Genomic DNA, 15267 nt, shown 5'->3' with positions numbered 1-15267 from the left:
TCCTATATGGACATCTTTCTTTAACCATGATGAGCTCAGAGTTACAAGATCCTGTCATCTATTTCCCTTACAGAGTGTCAAGTAAAATATGTTTAACTTGCAAATCTTGGAGCAGTAGGCAAATTAATTTAAAGGGATAAAAAATTATATTTTTATGATTCAGATGGAGAATACCTATTTAAAAAGCTTCCCAATGTACTTCTATTAACTATCATATAGAGCAAAGTTATTTTATATAGTGTACATTGTAACTATTTTTTATTCTATACCTTTGCTTTACAATAAAAATTAGTATTTGAAAAAAAGATTTTTAAACTTATTTCGCCAATGTTTACATGCTGCTATTACTTTCTAGAAATTAAGTAGAAATAAAGCAAAATTATTACACCCAAAATTATCCTAACAGATAATTATGCAATCCATTATTAGTTAGTTACTGGTTTTGAAATGTAAAGAAAAATCAAACAAAACAATTTTATGTCTAACAATTCCAAACCTCATTACAGTATATTGGCACTTGCAAAAAGAAACATTGCTGCCTACGGTATGAAAAAAATATAACATGTGTGGACATCTCAACACACTCATCTGGAAATAATAAAATGTATGCTTACCTGATAAATTAATTCCCTTCTTGGCAGTGAGGGTCCACGAAAAACATTAATTACCTATGGGAAATACTTCACCTGACCACAAGGATGAGGCAAAGACACACCAAACAGAACATTGAAATATCCCTACCTTCTTCTTTCTCCCCAGTTATTAGAGCTGAGGATAATGAAAAAGTAGAAAGATAAAAAGGGGTACAGAGGAGCTCAGACTGTCGCCACTACACCAAATCAGGACGGGTTCGTGGACCCTTACTGCCAAGAAGGAAATTAAGCATAAATTTTATTTTCCTTCTAATGGCAGTGAGGGTCCACGAAAAACATTTATTACCTATGGGAATTCAAATCCGAAGCTGAGAAGTGCACCAATGTTAGGAGGGTGGGGGGAGTAGAGAAGGCAGTCCTAAGAAGAAGGCACCAACTCTAGAAAAATCCTACTTCCAATAGATCTCTCAGCAGAGACAAAAAACAAAATCTATATAAGATAGAAAACATGTATCAGACTTAAAGGAATAGTCTAGTCAAAATTAAACTTTCATGATTCAGATAGAGCATGCAATTTTAAGCAACTTTCTAATTTACTCCTATTATCACATTTTCTTTGATCTCTTGGTATCTTTATTTGAAAAAGCAAGAATATAAAAATAGGAGTCGGCCCATTTTTGGTTAATCACCTGGGTAGAGCTTTCTGATTGGTGTCTAAATGTAGCCACCAATCAGCAAGCGCTACTCAGGTTCTAAACCAAAAATGGGCCAGCTCCTAAAGATACCAATATATCAACTAAAGATACCAAGAGAACAAAGAAAAATTGATAATAGGAGTAAATTAGAAAGTTGCTTAAAATTGCCCGCTCTAGCTGAATCATGGAAGTTTAATTTTGGCTAAACTATTCCTTTAAGGATCTGAAAAACGGAGACTTAATTCGAGAAGTTCCAAGAAACAATACCGCACAGGCAAAAAGAGCCAAATACAAGATAAAAGTTGATAGACCATTCCTGCTAAAGGAAAGAGAAACAACTGAGGTCTCCATGACTAATAAACGAGAAAAAGGAAGAACGATAACGCCCTAACCACATCCGATTTACGAAATAATTCTTCTTTAAAAGGAAAAGGAAAAAATGACATGTGAGGAAAAGAAAATAAGTCACTGAGAAAAACAGGGAAAGATAAATTAGTCACTCTGAACACAGAGTAATAGATAATATGGATAACATCCCAAAAAAACAACCTGATATTCGCAGATGCAGAGGTATAGACAAAGGGAAGACTCCATGGAAGAGAAACAGGATGAAAAACAGGACTAATCTTAGCAAGAGAAATAAAGAAACATACTAGCATCCAAAAGGAAGAATAGGACAGCATCTCAGAGAACCCCTCTGAGACAAAGACTATCTGATCAACTGCCAGGAACATCCTGAAAGAATCAAGCTTTAAGAAAAAAAAATCCTTCACTAGAGGGTTCAGCCCCAGAAGAAACTTAGGTTGGAAAACAGTTCAACCTATGAGATCACTAAGATACCATCTGAGAATCAAACCTATGGCTTTAGACATCCTTGCCTAGAAAAGGTAAGGCAATACTTAAACCAAAGCTTGAGGGGACTCTTAGAAGCCAGATGTATACAGGCAAGTCCCTCTAGATAGAACTGAGTATCTGCTCGAAGCAGTAAACCAAAGTGAGGAAACAGAACACTAGAGTTAAAGGCCAGGGAGGTACTAGAGCATCCACTAGCTCTGACCAAGTGTCTCTCAACCCAAATCTCAGAAATTGGAAGGGAAAACCAAAAGCATCTTCAGACACCCCCACCTAAGCTGATTTTGCAGAACACCTCCTATAGAAAGAATATACCCCAAGAGGGGAGACAATCTGCTTAGAAGAACAAAGAGGCTGCAATAAAAATGGAACGGTAAAAGCCTACTCAAGGCTAAAAAGGCACCATAGAAAAACAGAATTTATGTTTACCTGATAAATTACTTTCTCCAACGGTGTGTCCGGTCCACGGCGTCATCCTTACTTGTGGGATATTCTCTTCCCCAACAGGAAATGGCAAAGAGCCCAGCAAAGCTGGTCACATGATCCCTCCTAGGCTCCGCCTACCCCAGTCATTCGACCGACGTTAAGGAGGAATATTTGCATAGGAGAAACCATATGGTACCGTGGTGACTGTAGTTAAAGAAAATAAATTATCAGACCTGATTAAAAAAAAACCAGGGCGGGCCGTGGACCGGACACACCGTTGGAGAAAGTAATTTATCAGGTAAACATAAATTCTGTTTTCTCCAACATAGGTGTGTCCGGTCCACGGCGTCATCCTTACTTGTGGGAACCAATACCAAAGCTTTAGGACACGGATGAAGGGAGGGAGCAAATCAGGTCACCTAAATGGAAGGCACCACGGCTTGCAAAACCTTTCTCCCAAAAATAGCCTCAGAAGAAGCAAAAGTATCAAACTTGTAAAATTTGGTAAAAGTGTGCAGTGAAGACCAAGTCGCTGCCCTACATATCTGATCAACAGAAGCCTCGTTCTTGAAGGCCCATGTGGAAGCCACAGCCCTAGTGGAATGAGCTGTGATTCTTTCGGGAGGCTGCCGTCCGGCAGTCTCGTAAGCCAATCTGATGATGCTTTTAATCCAAAAAGAGAGAGAGGTAGAAGTTGCTTTTTGACCTCTCCTTTTACCAGAATAAACAACAAACAAGGAAGATGTTTGTCTAAAATCCTTTGTAGCATCTAAATAGAATTTTAGAGCGCGAACAACATCCAAATTGTGCAACAAACGTTCCTTCTTTGAAACTGGTTTCGGACACAGAGAAGGTACGATAATCTCCTGGTTAATGTTTTTGTTAGAAACAACTTTTGGAAGAAAACCAGGTTTAGTACGTAAAACCACCTTATCTGCATGGAACACCAGATAAGGAGGAGAACACTGCAGAGCAGATAATTCTGAAACTCTTCTAGCAGAAGAAATTGCAACTAAAAACAAAACTTTCCAAGATAATAACTTAATATCAACGGAATGCAAGGGTTCAAACGGAACCCCCTGAAGAACTGAAAGAACTAAATTGAGACTCCAAGGAGGAGTCAAAGGTTTGTAAACAGGCTTAATTCTAACCAGAGCCTGAACAAAGGCTTGAACATCTGGCACAGCGGCCAGCTTTTTGTGAAGTAACACAGACAAGGCAGAAATCTGTCCCTTCAGGGAACTTGCAGATAATCCTTTTTCCAATCCTTCTTGAAGGAAGGATAGAATCCTAGGAATCTTAACCTTGTCCCAAGGGAATCCTTTAGATTCACACCAACAGATATATTTTTTCCAAATTTTGTGGTAAATCTTTCTAGTTACAGGCTTTCTGGCCTGAACAAGAGTATCGATAACAGAATCTGAGAATCCTCGCTTCGATAAGATCAAGCGTTCAATCTCCAAGCAGTCAGCTGGAGTGAAACCAGATTCGGATGTTCGAACGGACCCTGAACAAGAAGGTCTCGTCTCAAAGGTAGCTTCCAAGGAGGAGCCGATGACATATTCACCAGATCTGCGTACCAAGTCCTGCGTGGCCACGCAGGAGCTATCAAGATCACCGACGCCCTCTCCCGATTGATCCTGGCTACCAGCCTGGGGATGAGAGGAAACGGCGGGAACACATAAGCTAGTTTGAAGGTCCAAGGTGCTACTAGTGCATCCACTAGAGCCGCCTTGGGATCCCTGGATCTGGACCCGTAGCAAGGAACTTTGAAGTTCTGACGAGAGGCCATCAGATCCATGTCTGGAATGCCCCACAGCTGAGTGACTTGGGCAAAGATTTCCGGATGGAGTTCCCACTCCCCCGGATGCAATGTCTGACGACTCAGAAAATCCGCTTCCCAATTTTCCACTCCTGGGATGTGGATAGCAGACAGGTGGCAGGAGTGAGACTCCGCCCATAGAATGATTTTGGTCACTTCTTCCATCGCCAGGGAACTCCTTGTTCCCCCCTGATGGTTGATGTACGCAACAGTTGTCATGTTGTCTGATTGAAACCGTATGAACTTGGCCCTCGCTAGCTGAGGCCAAGCCTTGAGAGCATTGAATATCGCTCTCAGTTCCAGAATATTTATCGGTAGAAGAGATTCTTCCCGAGACCAAAGACCCTGAGCTTTCAGGGATCCCCAGACCGCGCCCCAGCCCATCAGACTGGCGTCGGTCGTGACAATGACCCACTCTGGTCTGCGGAATGTCATCCCTCGTGACAGGTTGTCCAGGGACAGCCACCAACGGAGTGAGTCTCAGGTCCTCTGATTTACTTGTATCTTCGGAGACAAGTCTGTATAGTCCCCATTCCACTGACTGAGCATGCACAGTTGTAATGGTCTTAGATGAATGCGTGCAAAAGGAACTATGTCCATTGCCGCTACCATCAACCCGATCACTTCCATGCACTGAGCTATGGAAGGAAGAGGAACGGAATGGAGTATCCGACAAGAGTCTAGAAGTTTTGTTTTTCTGGCCTCTGTCAGAAAAATCCTCATTTCTAAGGAGTCTATTATTGTTCCCAAGAAGGGAACCCTTGTTGACGGAGATAGAGAACTCTTTTCCACGTTCACTTTCCATCCGTGAGATCTGAGAAAGGCCAGGACAATGTCCGTGTGAGCCTTTGCTTGAGGAAGGGACGACGCTTGAATCAGAATGTCGTCCAAGTAAGGTACTACAGCAATGCCCCTTGGTCTTAGCACAGCTAGAAGGGACCCTAGTACCTTTGTGAAAATCCTTGGAGCAGTGGCTAATCCGAAAGGAAGCGCCACGAACTGGTAATGTTTGTCCAGGAATGCGAACCTCAGGAACCGATGATGTTCCTTGTGGATAGGAATATGTAGATACGCATCCTTTAAATCCACCGTGGTCATGAATTGACCTTCCTGGATGGAAGGAAGAATAGTTCGAATGGTTTCCATCTTGAACGATGGAACCTTGAGAAACTTGTTTAAGATCTTGAGATCTAAGATTGGTCTGAACGTTCCCTCTTTTTTGGGAACTATAAACAGATTGGAGTAGAACCCCATCCCTTGTTCTCTTAATGGAACGGGATGAATCACTCCCATTTTTAACAGGTCTTCTACACAATGTAAGAATGCCTGTCTTTTTATGTGGTCTGAAGACAACTGAGACCTGTGGAACCTCCCCCTTGGGGGAAGTCCCTTGAATTCCAGAAGATAACCTTGGGAGACTATTTCTAGCGCCCAAGGATCCAGAACATCTCTTGCCCAAGCCTGAGCGAAGAGAGAGAGTCTGCCCCCCACCAGATCCGGTCCCGGATCGGGGGCCAACATTTCATGCTGTCTTGGTAGCAGTGGCAGGTTTCTTGGCCTGCTTTCCCTTGTTCCAGCCTTGCATTGGTCTCCAAGCTGGCTTGGCTTGAGAAGTATTACCCTCTTGCTTAGAGGACGTAGCACTTTGGGCTGGTCCGTTTCTACGAAAGGGACGAAAATTAGGTTTATTTTTTGCCTTGAAAGGCCGATCCTGAGGAAGGGCGTGGCCCTTACCCCCAGTGATATCCGAGATAATCTCTTTCAAGTCAGGGCCAAACAGCGTTTTCCCCTTGAAAGGAATGTTAAGTAGCTTGTTCTTGGAAGACGCATCAGCCGACCAAGATTTCAACCAAAGCGCTCTGCGCGCCACAATAGCAAACCCAGAATTCTTAGCCGCTAACCTAGCCAATTGCAAAGTGGCGTCTAGGGTGAAAGAATTAGCCAATTTGAGAGCATTGATTCTGTCCATAATCTCCTCATAAGGAGGAGAATCACTGTCGACCGCCTTTATCAGCTCATCGAACCAGAAACATGCGGCTGTAGCGACAGGGACAATGCATGAAATTGGTTGTAGAAGGTAACCCTGCTGAACAAACATCTTTTTAAGCAAACCTTCTAATTTTTTATCCATAGGATCTTTGAAAGCACAACTATCCTCTATGGGTATAGTGGTGCGTTTGTTTAAAGTGGAAACCGCTCCCTCGACCTTGGGGACTGTCTGCCATAAGTCCTTTCTGGGGTCGACCATAGGAAACAATTTTTTAAATATGGGGGGAGGGACGAAAGGAATACCGGGCCTTTCCCATTCTTTATTAACAATGTCCGCCACCCGCTTGGGTATAGGAAAAGCTTCTGGGAGCCCCGGCACCTCTAGGAACTTGTCCATTTTACATAGTTTCTCTGGGATGACCAACTTGTCACAATCATCCAGAGTGGATAATACCTCCTTAAGCAGAATGCGGAGATGTTCCAACTTAAATTTAAATGCAATCACATCAGGTTCAGCTTGTTGAGAAATGTTCCCTGAATCAGTAATTTCTCCCTCAGACAAAACCTCCCTGGCCCCATCAGACTGAGTTAGGGGCCCTTCAGAAATATTAATATCAGCGTCGTCATGCTCTTCAGTATCTAAAACAGAGCAGTCGCGCTTACGCTGATAAGTGTTCATTTTGGCTAAAATGTTTTTGACAGAATTATCCATTACAGCCGTTAATTGTTGCATAGTAAGGAGTATTGGCGCGCTAGATGTACTAGGGGCCTCCTGAGTGGGCAAGACTCGTGTAGACGAAGGAGGGAATGATGCAGTACCATGCTTACTCCCCTCACTTGAGGAATCATCTTGGGCATCATTGTCATTGTCACATAAATCACATTTATTTAAATTAATAGGAATTCTGGCTTCCCCACATTCAGAACACAGTCTATCTGGTAGTTCAGACATGTTAAACAGGCATAAACTTGATAACAAGTACAAAAAACGTTTTAAAATAAAACCGTTACTGTCACTTTAAATTTTAAACTGAACACACTTTATTACTGCAAATGCGAAAAAACATGAAGGAATTGTTCAAATTTTCACCACAGTGTCTTAAAGCCTTAAAAGTATTGCACACCAAATTTGGAAGCTTTAACCCTTAAAATAACGGAACCGGAGCCGTTTTGAACTTTAACCCCTTTACAGTCCCTGGTATCTGCTTTGCTGAGACCCAACCAAGCCCCAAGGGGAATACGATACCAAATGACGCCTTCAGAAAGTCTTTTCTAAGTATCAGAGCTCCTCTCACATGCGACTGCATGCCATGCCTCTCAAAAACAAGTGCGCAACACCGGCGCGAAAATGAGGCTCTGCCTATGCTTTGGGAAAGCCCCTAAAGAATAAGGTGTCTAAAACAGTGCCTGCCGATATTATTATATCAAAATACCCAGATAAAATGATTCCTCAAGGCTAAATATGTGTTAATAATCAATCGATTTAGCCCAAAAAAAGTCTACAGTCTTAATAAGCCCTTTTTGAAGCCCTTATTTACAATCGTAATAAACATGGCTTACCGGATCCCAGAGGGAAAATGACAGCTTCCAGCATTACATCGTCTTGTTAGAATGTGTCATACCTCAAGCAGCAAGAGACTGCTCACTGTTCCCCCAACTGAAGTTAATTGCTCTCAACAGTCCTGTGTGGAACAGCCATGGATTTTAGTGACGGTTGCTAAAATCATTTTCCTCATACAAACAGAAATCTTCATCTCTTTTCTGTTTCTGAGTAAATAGTACATACCAGCACTATTTCAAAATAACAAACTCTTGATTGAATAATAAAAACTACAGTTAAACACTAAAAAACTCTAAGCCATCTCCGTGGAGATGTTGCCTGTACAACGGCAAAGAGAATGACTGGGGTAGGCGGAGCCTAGGAGGGATCATGTGACCAGCTTTGCTGGGCTCTTTGCCATTTCCTGTTGGGGAAGAGAATATCCCACAAGTAAGGATGACGCCGTGGACCGGACACACCTATGTTGGAGAAATAAATTTCTTCAGCAGAAAAAAAATGGGAAAGCCTCTCTAAGGCTGCTCCCAAAGGACCCGAACTAAGGGATGATAAAAAGCTGAGATGCCAATAGATCTCTGAACTAAATGTATTATCAGAAAAAGTGCAAGATTTCTAAACATGAGAAAGCCATTACACAATATCATGATGTAATATGAAAAGCCAAACCTCACCATAAACAAGAGTAAGAGTTTGAAAACACCCAACTAGGGCTCAGTATAAAAAAAAGTGTAAGCACTGATAAAGCTATGACAACCCTCAGAATGCTTATTTAAGAAATAAGAGAGGAGAATACAAAAGTACTGGATATATACACACACACACACATATATTTATATATACCGGTTAAATAAGAAAGGCAGTAAAATTGGATTGATCAAATACGGAGAGTGCCTTTCTTATTTAACCAGCATATTACCGTTTTAAGTGCACCCCGGAGGCTGTGTTGAAGTAGTGAGTGTGGGATCCACTTGGGACTTATATATATATATATATATATATAAATACATACACACATACATACACACACACAAATATATCCCACTTCAGAAAAAAGAAGCATCTGAAAATGATAATAAAACAAATATAATTATTCTCTGCAGCAGAGAAGTATGAGAGAGCATTAGAAGTCTGATTCTGGCAACACTTGAAAGGAGAAAATAAACAGTTCTCATAGGCCCTGGAACATGACAAATATACAAAATATTCGAGGAGTAGTATATATTACGGCCACAAGATGCCAGTAAAGTACACATAATGAACAGGGAATAGCTAAACCTTCTGCAAAGTACTAAAACCACATTTAAAGGGACATGAAACCCCAATTTTTTCTTTCAAGATTTAGAAAGTGTGTGCAATTTGAAACAACTTTCTAATTTACTTCTATTATGTAATTTGTTTCATTATCTTGATATTCTTTGCGGAAAAGCATATATAGATAGGCTCAGTAGCTGCTGATTGGTGGGTGCACATAGATGCCTCGTGTTATTGGCTCACCCATATGCATTGCTATTTCTTCAACAAAGGATATCTAAAAAATAAAAAATTTTAGATAATAGAAGTAAATTTGAATGTTGTTTAAAACTGTATTCTCTAACTGAATCATGAAAGAAAATTTTTGGGTTTAGTGTCCCTTTAAGACAAAATAAAAGTCATCTCTCTGAAATTAGATTGCATAACAACTGAATTAGGGAAAAAAACACAATTAAGAAAAACAGCATAAATTGCACATACATTTGCAATATGTCAATGTACCAGGGAGAGGAATACTCTAAAACGAAAAGCGGATAAGTACAGGAAAATAAAGATACCGCTAATAAAAGCTTAGATTAAGAATGGTAAATCATAGCTAAAACAATAAAACTGTATAAATTGTTAGTCCATATAACAATATTTATGGAAAAATACTGGAATACAGAAAGAACGACCAGGTACACATCTTAAGCATTGATAAACAGAAATGCTGAAAAAGTATATAGTCTATATAATCTAAAGGATTAAAAAACAGGTAATTCACCCGACATGATATCTGCCATACATGGAAAAACACTAGGAAATATGCTCAAAGCTATGAGATAAGAAATCAGCGACCCGAGTAGCCCTGACAACCAGGAATGTGAGGATCGAATTGGAGTATATACTCTCTATTCTATGAAGTTTCTCTATCCGATCGCAAATTATGATCGGCTATTGGGCCGGTAATATACCTTAATTGCGGCTCCGTTTGTAACTTCCCCTTATACATGATAAATAGGGTTTAACATCAGATGCTTTAATCCCTTTTATTGATTCTTATATAGTGTTTATTACTGTAAACAGATGTTTTAAGCACTCTTTTTGCTGCGGTAAGACATACATTTATAAGGTATCTTTTTATCGTTATGGTTGCTCAATCTAATTTTATATCTGGTGAGATGATATTTGTATAAGGGATGGTTTTTCTCTTATATATGTCTAGATCCCCTGTTAATGTAATATAGGGGGTTTAATAACGTTTAATTCTGAAAGAATATAATTATTTTGACAATTCATTTGCCATAAAAAGGTTTCCCAATATTTTTCTCAGCTGAAGAAAATAATTTTATATGGTGACTTATTAGCCTTCAGAAAGGCTTATTTATCCATACCTTTTTCTGCTAATAGAAATAATTTAATATGCTGACTTATCGACTGCAAGAAAGACAAACCATTCTTACTTTGGTTGAAGTTTTTTTCTATTTCTTTTATGGTGACTTTTTAGTCTAAGAAGGGCTTTGCCTTACTGACCTTAAGAGGGGCTTCACCATTCTTAAATGTCTTAAAAAAATAAAATAAATCAGCCCTTCTACACTTTATTAAAGTGGTGAGATAGAGGAAGTGGGAGGGATATTTAATGTTCTGTTTGGGGTATCTTTGCCTACTCCTGGTGGTCAGGTGAAGTATTTTCCATAGGTAATGAATGTTTTTCGGGGACCCTCACTGCCATTAGAAGGAAATAATATTCTTAACAAACTGGTCATTATCATATACTAAATAGATAGGTATAAAAACCCTAGTAGGGAAAATAGCCAAAATAATTATCTCAATAAAGTGATCTCACCGACAGAGATGTGACTCCTCTGTGGCAGAACCAGCTGCTGGATAATGGGTGCAGGATTCCTCGTTTGGTGTAGATGGAGAAGAACCAGGCATATAGACTGCACTCCATAGCATTAAATTGCGAACATGGCACACAGGATACAACACCTGGACAAGAGAAGAACAATATTTAACATTTTTCTCATAAGATAATTAAATTTATTAAATAACATCTATAGAAAATTTCACCAAGTGAGTTTAGCGCCGTCTTCTAGCTGATGGACACATCCGTAAAAACACTCACATTGTTTAAAAAGCTCATCTTTGTTTTTCTGCTTCATTTTTCTCTTCCTAGGAATCCAGAAACCAAATGTAAAGTTTCATTAAATAGAGGGTTTTGATGAATGCTTCAATTATTATTGATTTTATCCATTTGTGCCAGCATATTCCTTCCTCATTACTGTGGTTTCTCAGCCAAATGAGAAACCACAGAATCACCAAATCAAATGGGTTGGCCATGAAAAAACAAATTATGCTTACCTGATAATTTCCTTCTGATGGGAAGAGTCCACAGCTGCATTCATTACTTTTGGGAAATAAGAACCTGGCCACCAGGAGGAGGCAAAGACAACTCAGCCAAAGGCTTGAATACTCCCACTCCCCTCATCTCCCAATCATTCTGCAGAGGAACAAGGAACAGTAGAAGAAATATCAGGGTGAAAGGCACCAGAAGAATATAAGGACGCCCCACATAAAATTACGGGTGGGGAGCTGTGGACTCTTTCCATCAGAAGAAAAGGAAATTATCAGGTAAGCATAATTTATGTTTTTTTTCTTAAATGGAAAGTCCACAGCTGCATTCATTACTTTTGGGAAACAATACCCAAGAAATAGAGGACACAGAATGCCAAGACGGGAGGGTACAATAGGCGGCCCATACTGAGAGCACCAGGCCTGAACCGCTACCTAATAAAAAAAATATAAAAAACCTTTGTCCGATGCCGAGAAAATTTTAAGAGGAAAAGCCCCAATGACACTGACTCGCAGTTAGTCCAGAAGCCAAACTAGAGACCGTAAGCTAACTCCAGGAGACACCGTCGCCTAACAAACGGTCCCCCACCATTCATCTCCACAAATGGTGACACCAGCCGAAACCCCCAAGGGAACAAGGCAAAGGAGAACCAAGGAAACCGAAAGGTCCCCTATACAAAAAGAACACCTCCATGAGAAAGCCCAGCTCACAGAGACCCAAAGGGCCCAAACTGGCAAAGTAGGCCATGCCTATACCAAGCGAAACCTGGGATAAGACCAGGCACAGAGACAGAACAGACGTCTCTCCAATATCCTGCAAGCACGGAATGCAACTGAAGAGGCAAAGTCCTCCCAGTTTCTGGCCAGACTCAACAAAGCTCACACATCCAGAGGATACTGCTAACCGGACGCAGTTCCTTAGACCACTCTGCCATCCTGACCTGCAGACCCACACTGAGCTGGACCAACACAGCCCCTGGGATCCAAGACAGGGAAACAAAAGAATCCCGAAACAGGTACAGGAACGAACGTAAGGATAGTACAGCCATCCCCACAGAGCACAAGTACAACCCAATTCTGAAACAGACAACAAGGCCATAGACCTAAGAATCTATCAAATAAAGGCCCAACAAGTCTGCTTGGTGCCAAGCAAGACACCCAGGGGGAACCGATCCCACCTTTTCGCCTCCCATCCAGAAGAAGCCACAAACAAGCACTCTATCTCCATAGGGAGGAGAATATGCCCTAAAGAAAAGGGATGATGCCGGAAGGGCAACAACTGTCCTCAAGGCCCGAAGGCACCAGCTAATAGGAAAAAAAATTCCCAACACAGATGTCCTAGAAAAGGACCCCCCTACAAGTAGCTTGCCAAGCAGAGGCACAGCCAACCCATTCACCTGCAAAGCAGGGAATCCACAGGAACACTGACAACCTGACCAGGGGAATGCAACCCTAAAGCGCACCAGAAATTTGACATCCAACACCAGCGGCTGGGTATGAACCAACCACCCTTGAGGCTCAAGCCATACGGCTAACCACCAGAAGACATGGGCTACTCTGTGACAAAGAGTAAAAAATACTCAGAAAACCTGGCCAACCATGACCAGGTTAGGTAGCTGGAGCAAGGACACAGCCCAAGTTCCCACTACCGTGGAACACCCCGACCAGCCCTGAGATCCAAGATTCCAAAACCACCCAAGACTGGGACAGTAAAAAGGCCAAGCAAAGCTTCAGCAACCGGAAGTCTCAGGGAGAAAAACAGGTTTCGGTACCCAATAGTTCAGGCAAACCTTACCCTAGAACTAAACACCCCAACTGGCCAAAAAGCCAGACGCAAGTGTATGGATGCATATCCGGAAAACCCAGATAGCAAGAGAACTCGAAAGCCCCGACCAAAGGAAGGAACCACCCCTAGCTAAAGTCCAACGCTCCAAGGAGCAAGGCTAGAAGTCGTATGAAGATACTTCTCAGAGCCTCAGGACGACCAAGGGATACCTCGAGGTCAGAAAAATCCAACTAACAAGACTAGGCTCCCTAACACCACCACACAAGAAGAGGACGCAAGGAAGAGAAGGCACTAAGCCTACACAGCTCCGGAAAACCCAGAGCTAAACAACAGGGAACAACCATCACCCAGAAACACAGATCCCTAAAAGGAGATCCACTCCCCCGGAGGCAATGGAAGAAGACCCAAAGGCCTCTTATAACTCAGTCAAGAGTAAGAGCTGCATCTAGAAATACTAGAATCAGCTTACGAGTACACCTGCAAGGTGTCAAGAGCTGCAACAGGTTTCAAACTGCAAACCTTCTGCATGCTAGACAGCTATCCTGTACAAGCTGTTAGATCAAGTCCAAAAGAACAAATCCAGAGGCCTAAAAATATAGGCCAAACCGCTCAATAGCAGTAAAGGTCATTAAGCCCTCCCACCCTCCACCACATGGGGGAGGAAACTAAGTTCTGATGAAATCAGATGTCAGATAGAATGACGCAGCGGGAAAACTCCCCTGCCCGGTCATCTATGACAGAAGGCTATAAGGACTGAAACAATCCTTCCCATCTCACGGACCCACAGGTACTCTTGAATGCTTAATTGAACATGAAAAAACAATAACCTGAGCACTCGGCACTTCTACCGAACCAGCCAAGCAGAACAGCGCCGCCACGTGTCTGAACAGCCGCAAGACCGAACGAACCCGACAGGACCAGCCTGCACCTAGGGTCCCAACCGGAAAGCTGCGTAAATTCTCCCTCGTAGGGGAAAAAAACAGAAAACAGACATTTTTAACAGAGGACTAACGTCCAAAACAACTTCCGAAGAAGTAATAAAGAGTATCAATCCCAGAAGGTTCCCGAAGGAAACAAAAACAAATAAAAGACATCCCATCGAAGACACAGGCCTCGCAGGATCAGCCAAACGGAGCCCTATCTCACAAAACTGGGAAAGATCTCAAACAAATGACAATAAGGAGATAACTTCATCCCCACATGTCTAATGAGGTGCACCATTCGAATTATCCGACTGAAATTCAATAACTGAAAAACATGTCTGAGCAACACAGGAAGGCACACAATCCTGTAACGGAAGGCACAACACTAAAGGGACAGATACCCCCGTGGGGAACTGTAGAGGCCCTCCCAAAGGCAGAAGGCCCGGGACAATAGGGCATGAGCACATTCTCAGATAAACGTCTGGACTCTGCAGTCGAACAATCGCCAACATTATGTGTAAGCGAAAACGTGCTACAACCTCCGGGGGAAACACGCCACCCCGCATGGAAGAACCATAAACTGAGTTACCCGCATGTGCAGAAGTATGATTTGGTAGAGAACTCGCCTCTCGGAGGACAGGACCCCCAGAGGCGGAGGGCTCAGCAGTTCCTTGACTTGCCTTGCGCTCTGAAATGGCATATGGAACAAACTGGCTGACAGGCGTCAACGAGGTCACTCCGGATTCATCACCGGACACAGAATCTGAAATCAAAATAGTCTCAGTATCAGAATCCTCTGTAACTGAATCTGAAATTAACACAGTCTCAGCATCAGAATCCTCCATAACTGGATAGAGGATATTTAAATATGGACTAAATTAGTGAAAACTAAAACGGCACTCGACACCCCCAATGGCTGGGGCACTCACCACCTCCTATGACCAGACCCCTGCCGACTAGAAAATTTCCTTTACCACACAGTCGGGAATGCAGAAATGGAAAAAACGGAACGTAGCCACGCCCGAACACAAGGTGAAC

At 42.0% G+C, this 15267-nt stretch overlaps 1 protein-coding gene across 6 annotated transcripts in view; it reads right to left on the bottom strand.

Moving 5' to 3' along the window:
* Positions 1 to 15267, bottom strand: part of MTMR3 (myotubularin related protein 3) — a 429098-nt gene that overhangs the window by 108748 nt on the left and 305083 nt on the right. For all 6 annotated transcript variants that reach the window (XM_053702192.1, XM_053702194.1, XM_053702196.1 and 3 more), the window contains one exon: positions 11012 to 11157. In XM_053702192.1, coding sequence (XP_053558167.1) covers positions 11012 to 11157 — 146 coding nt within the window. The remainder of the gene's footprint in view (positions 1 to 11011; positions 11158 to 15267) is intronic.

This window comes from Bombina bombina, chromosome 2 (genome assembly GCF_027579735.1).
Source record: "Bombina bombina isolate aBomBom1 chromosome 2, aBomBom1.pri, whole genome shotgun sequence".
Taxonomy (NCBI): domain Eukaryota; kingdom Metazoa; phylum Chordata; class Amphibia; order Anura; family Bombinatoridae; genus Bombina; species Bombina bombina.
The sequence above is the reverse complement of the archived record's forward strand: the minus strand, read 5'-3'. Positions and strand labels throughout refer to the sequence as shown.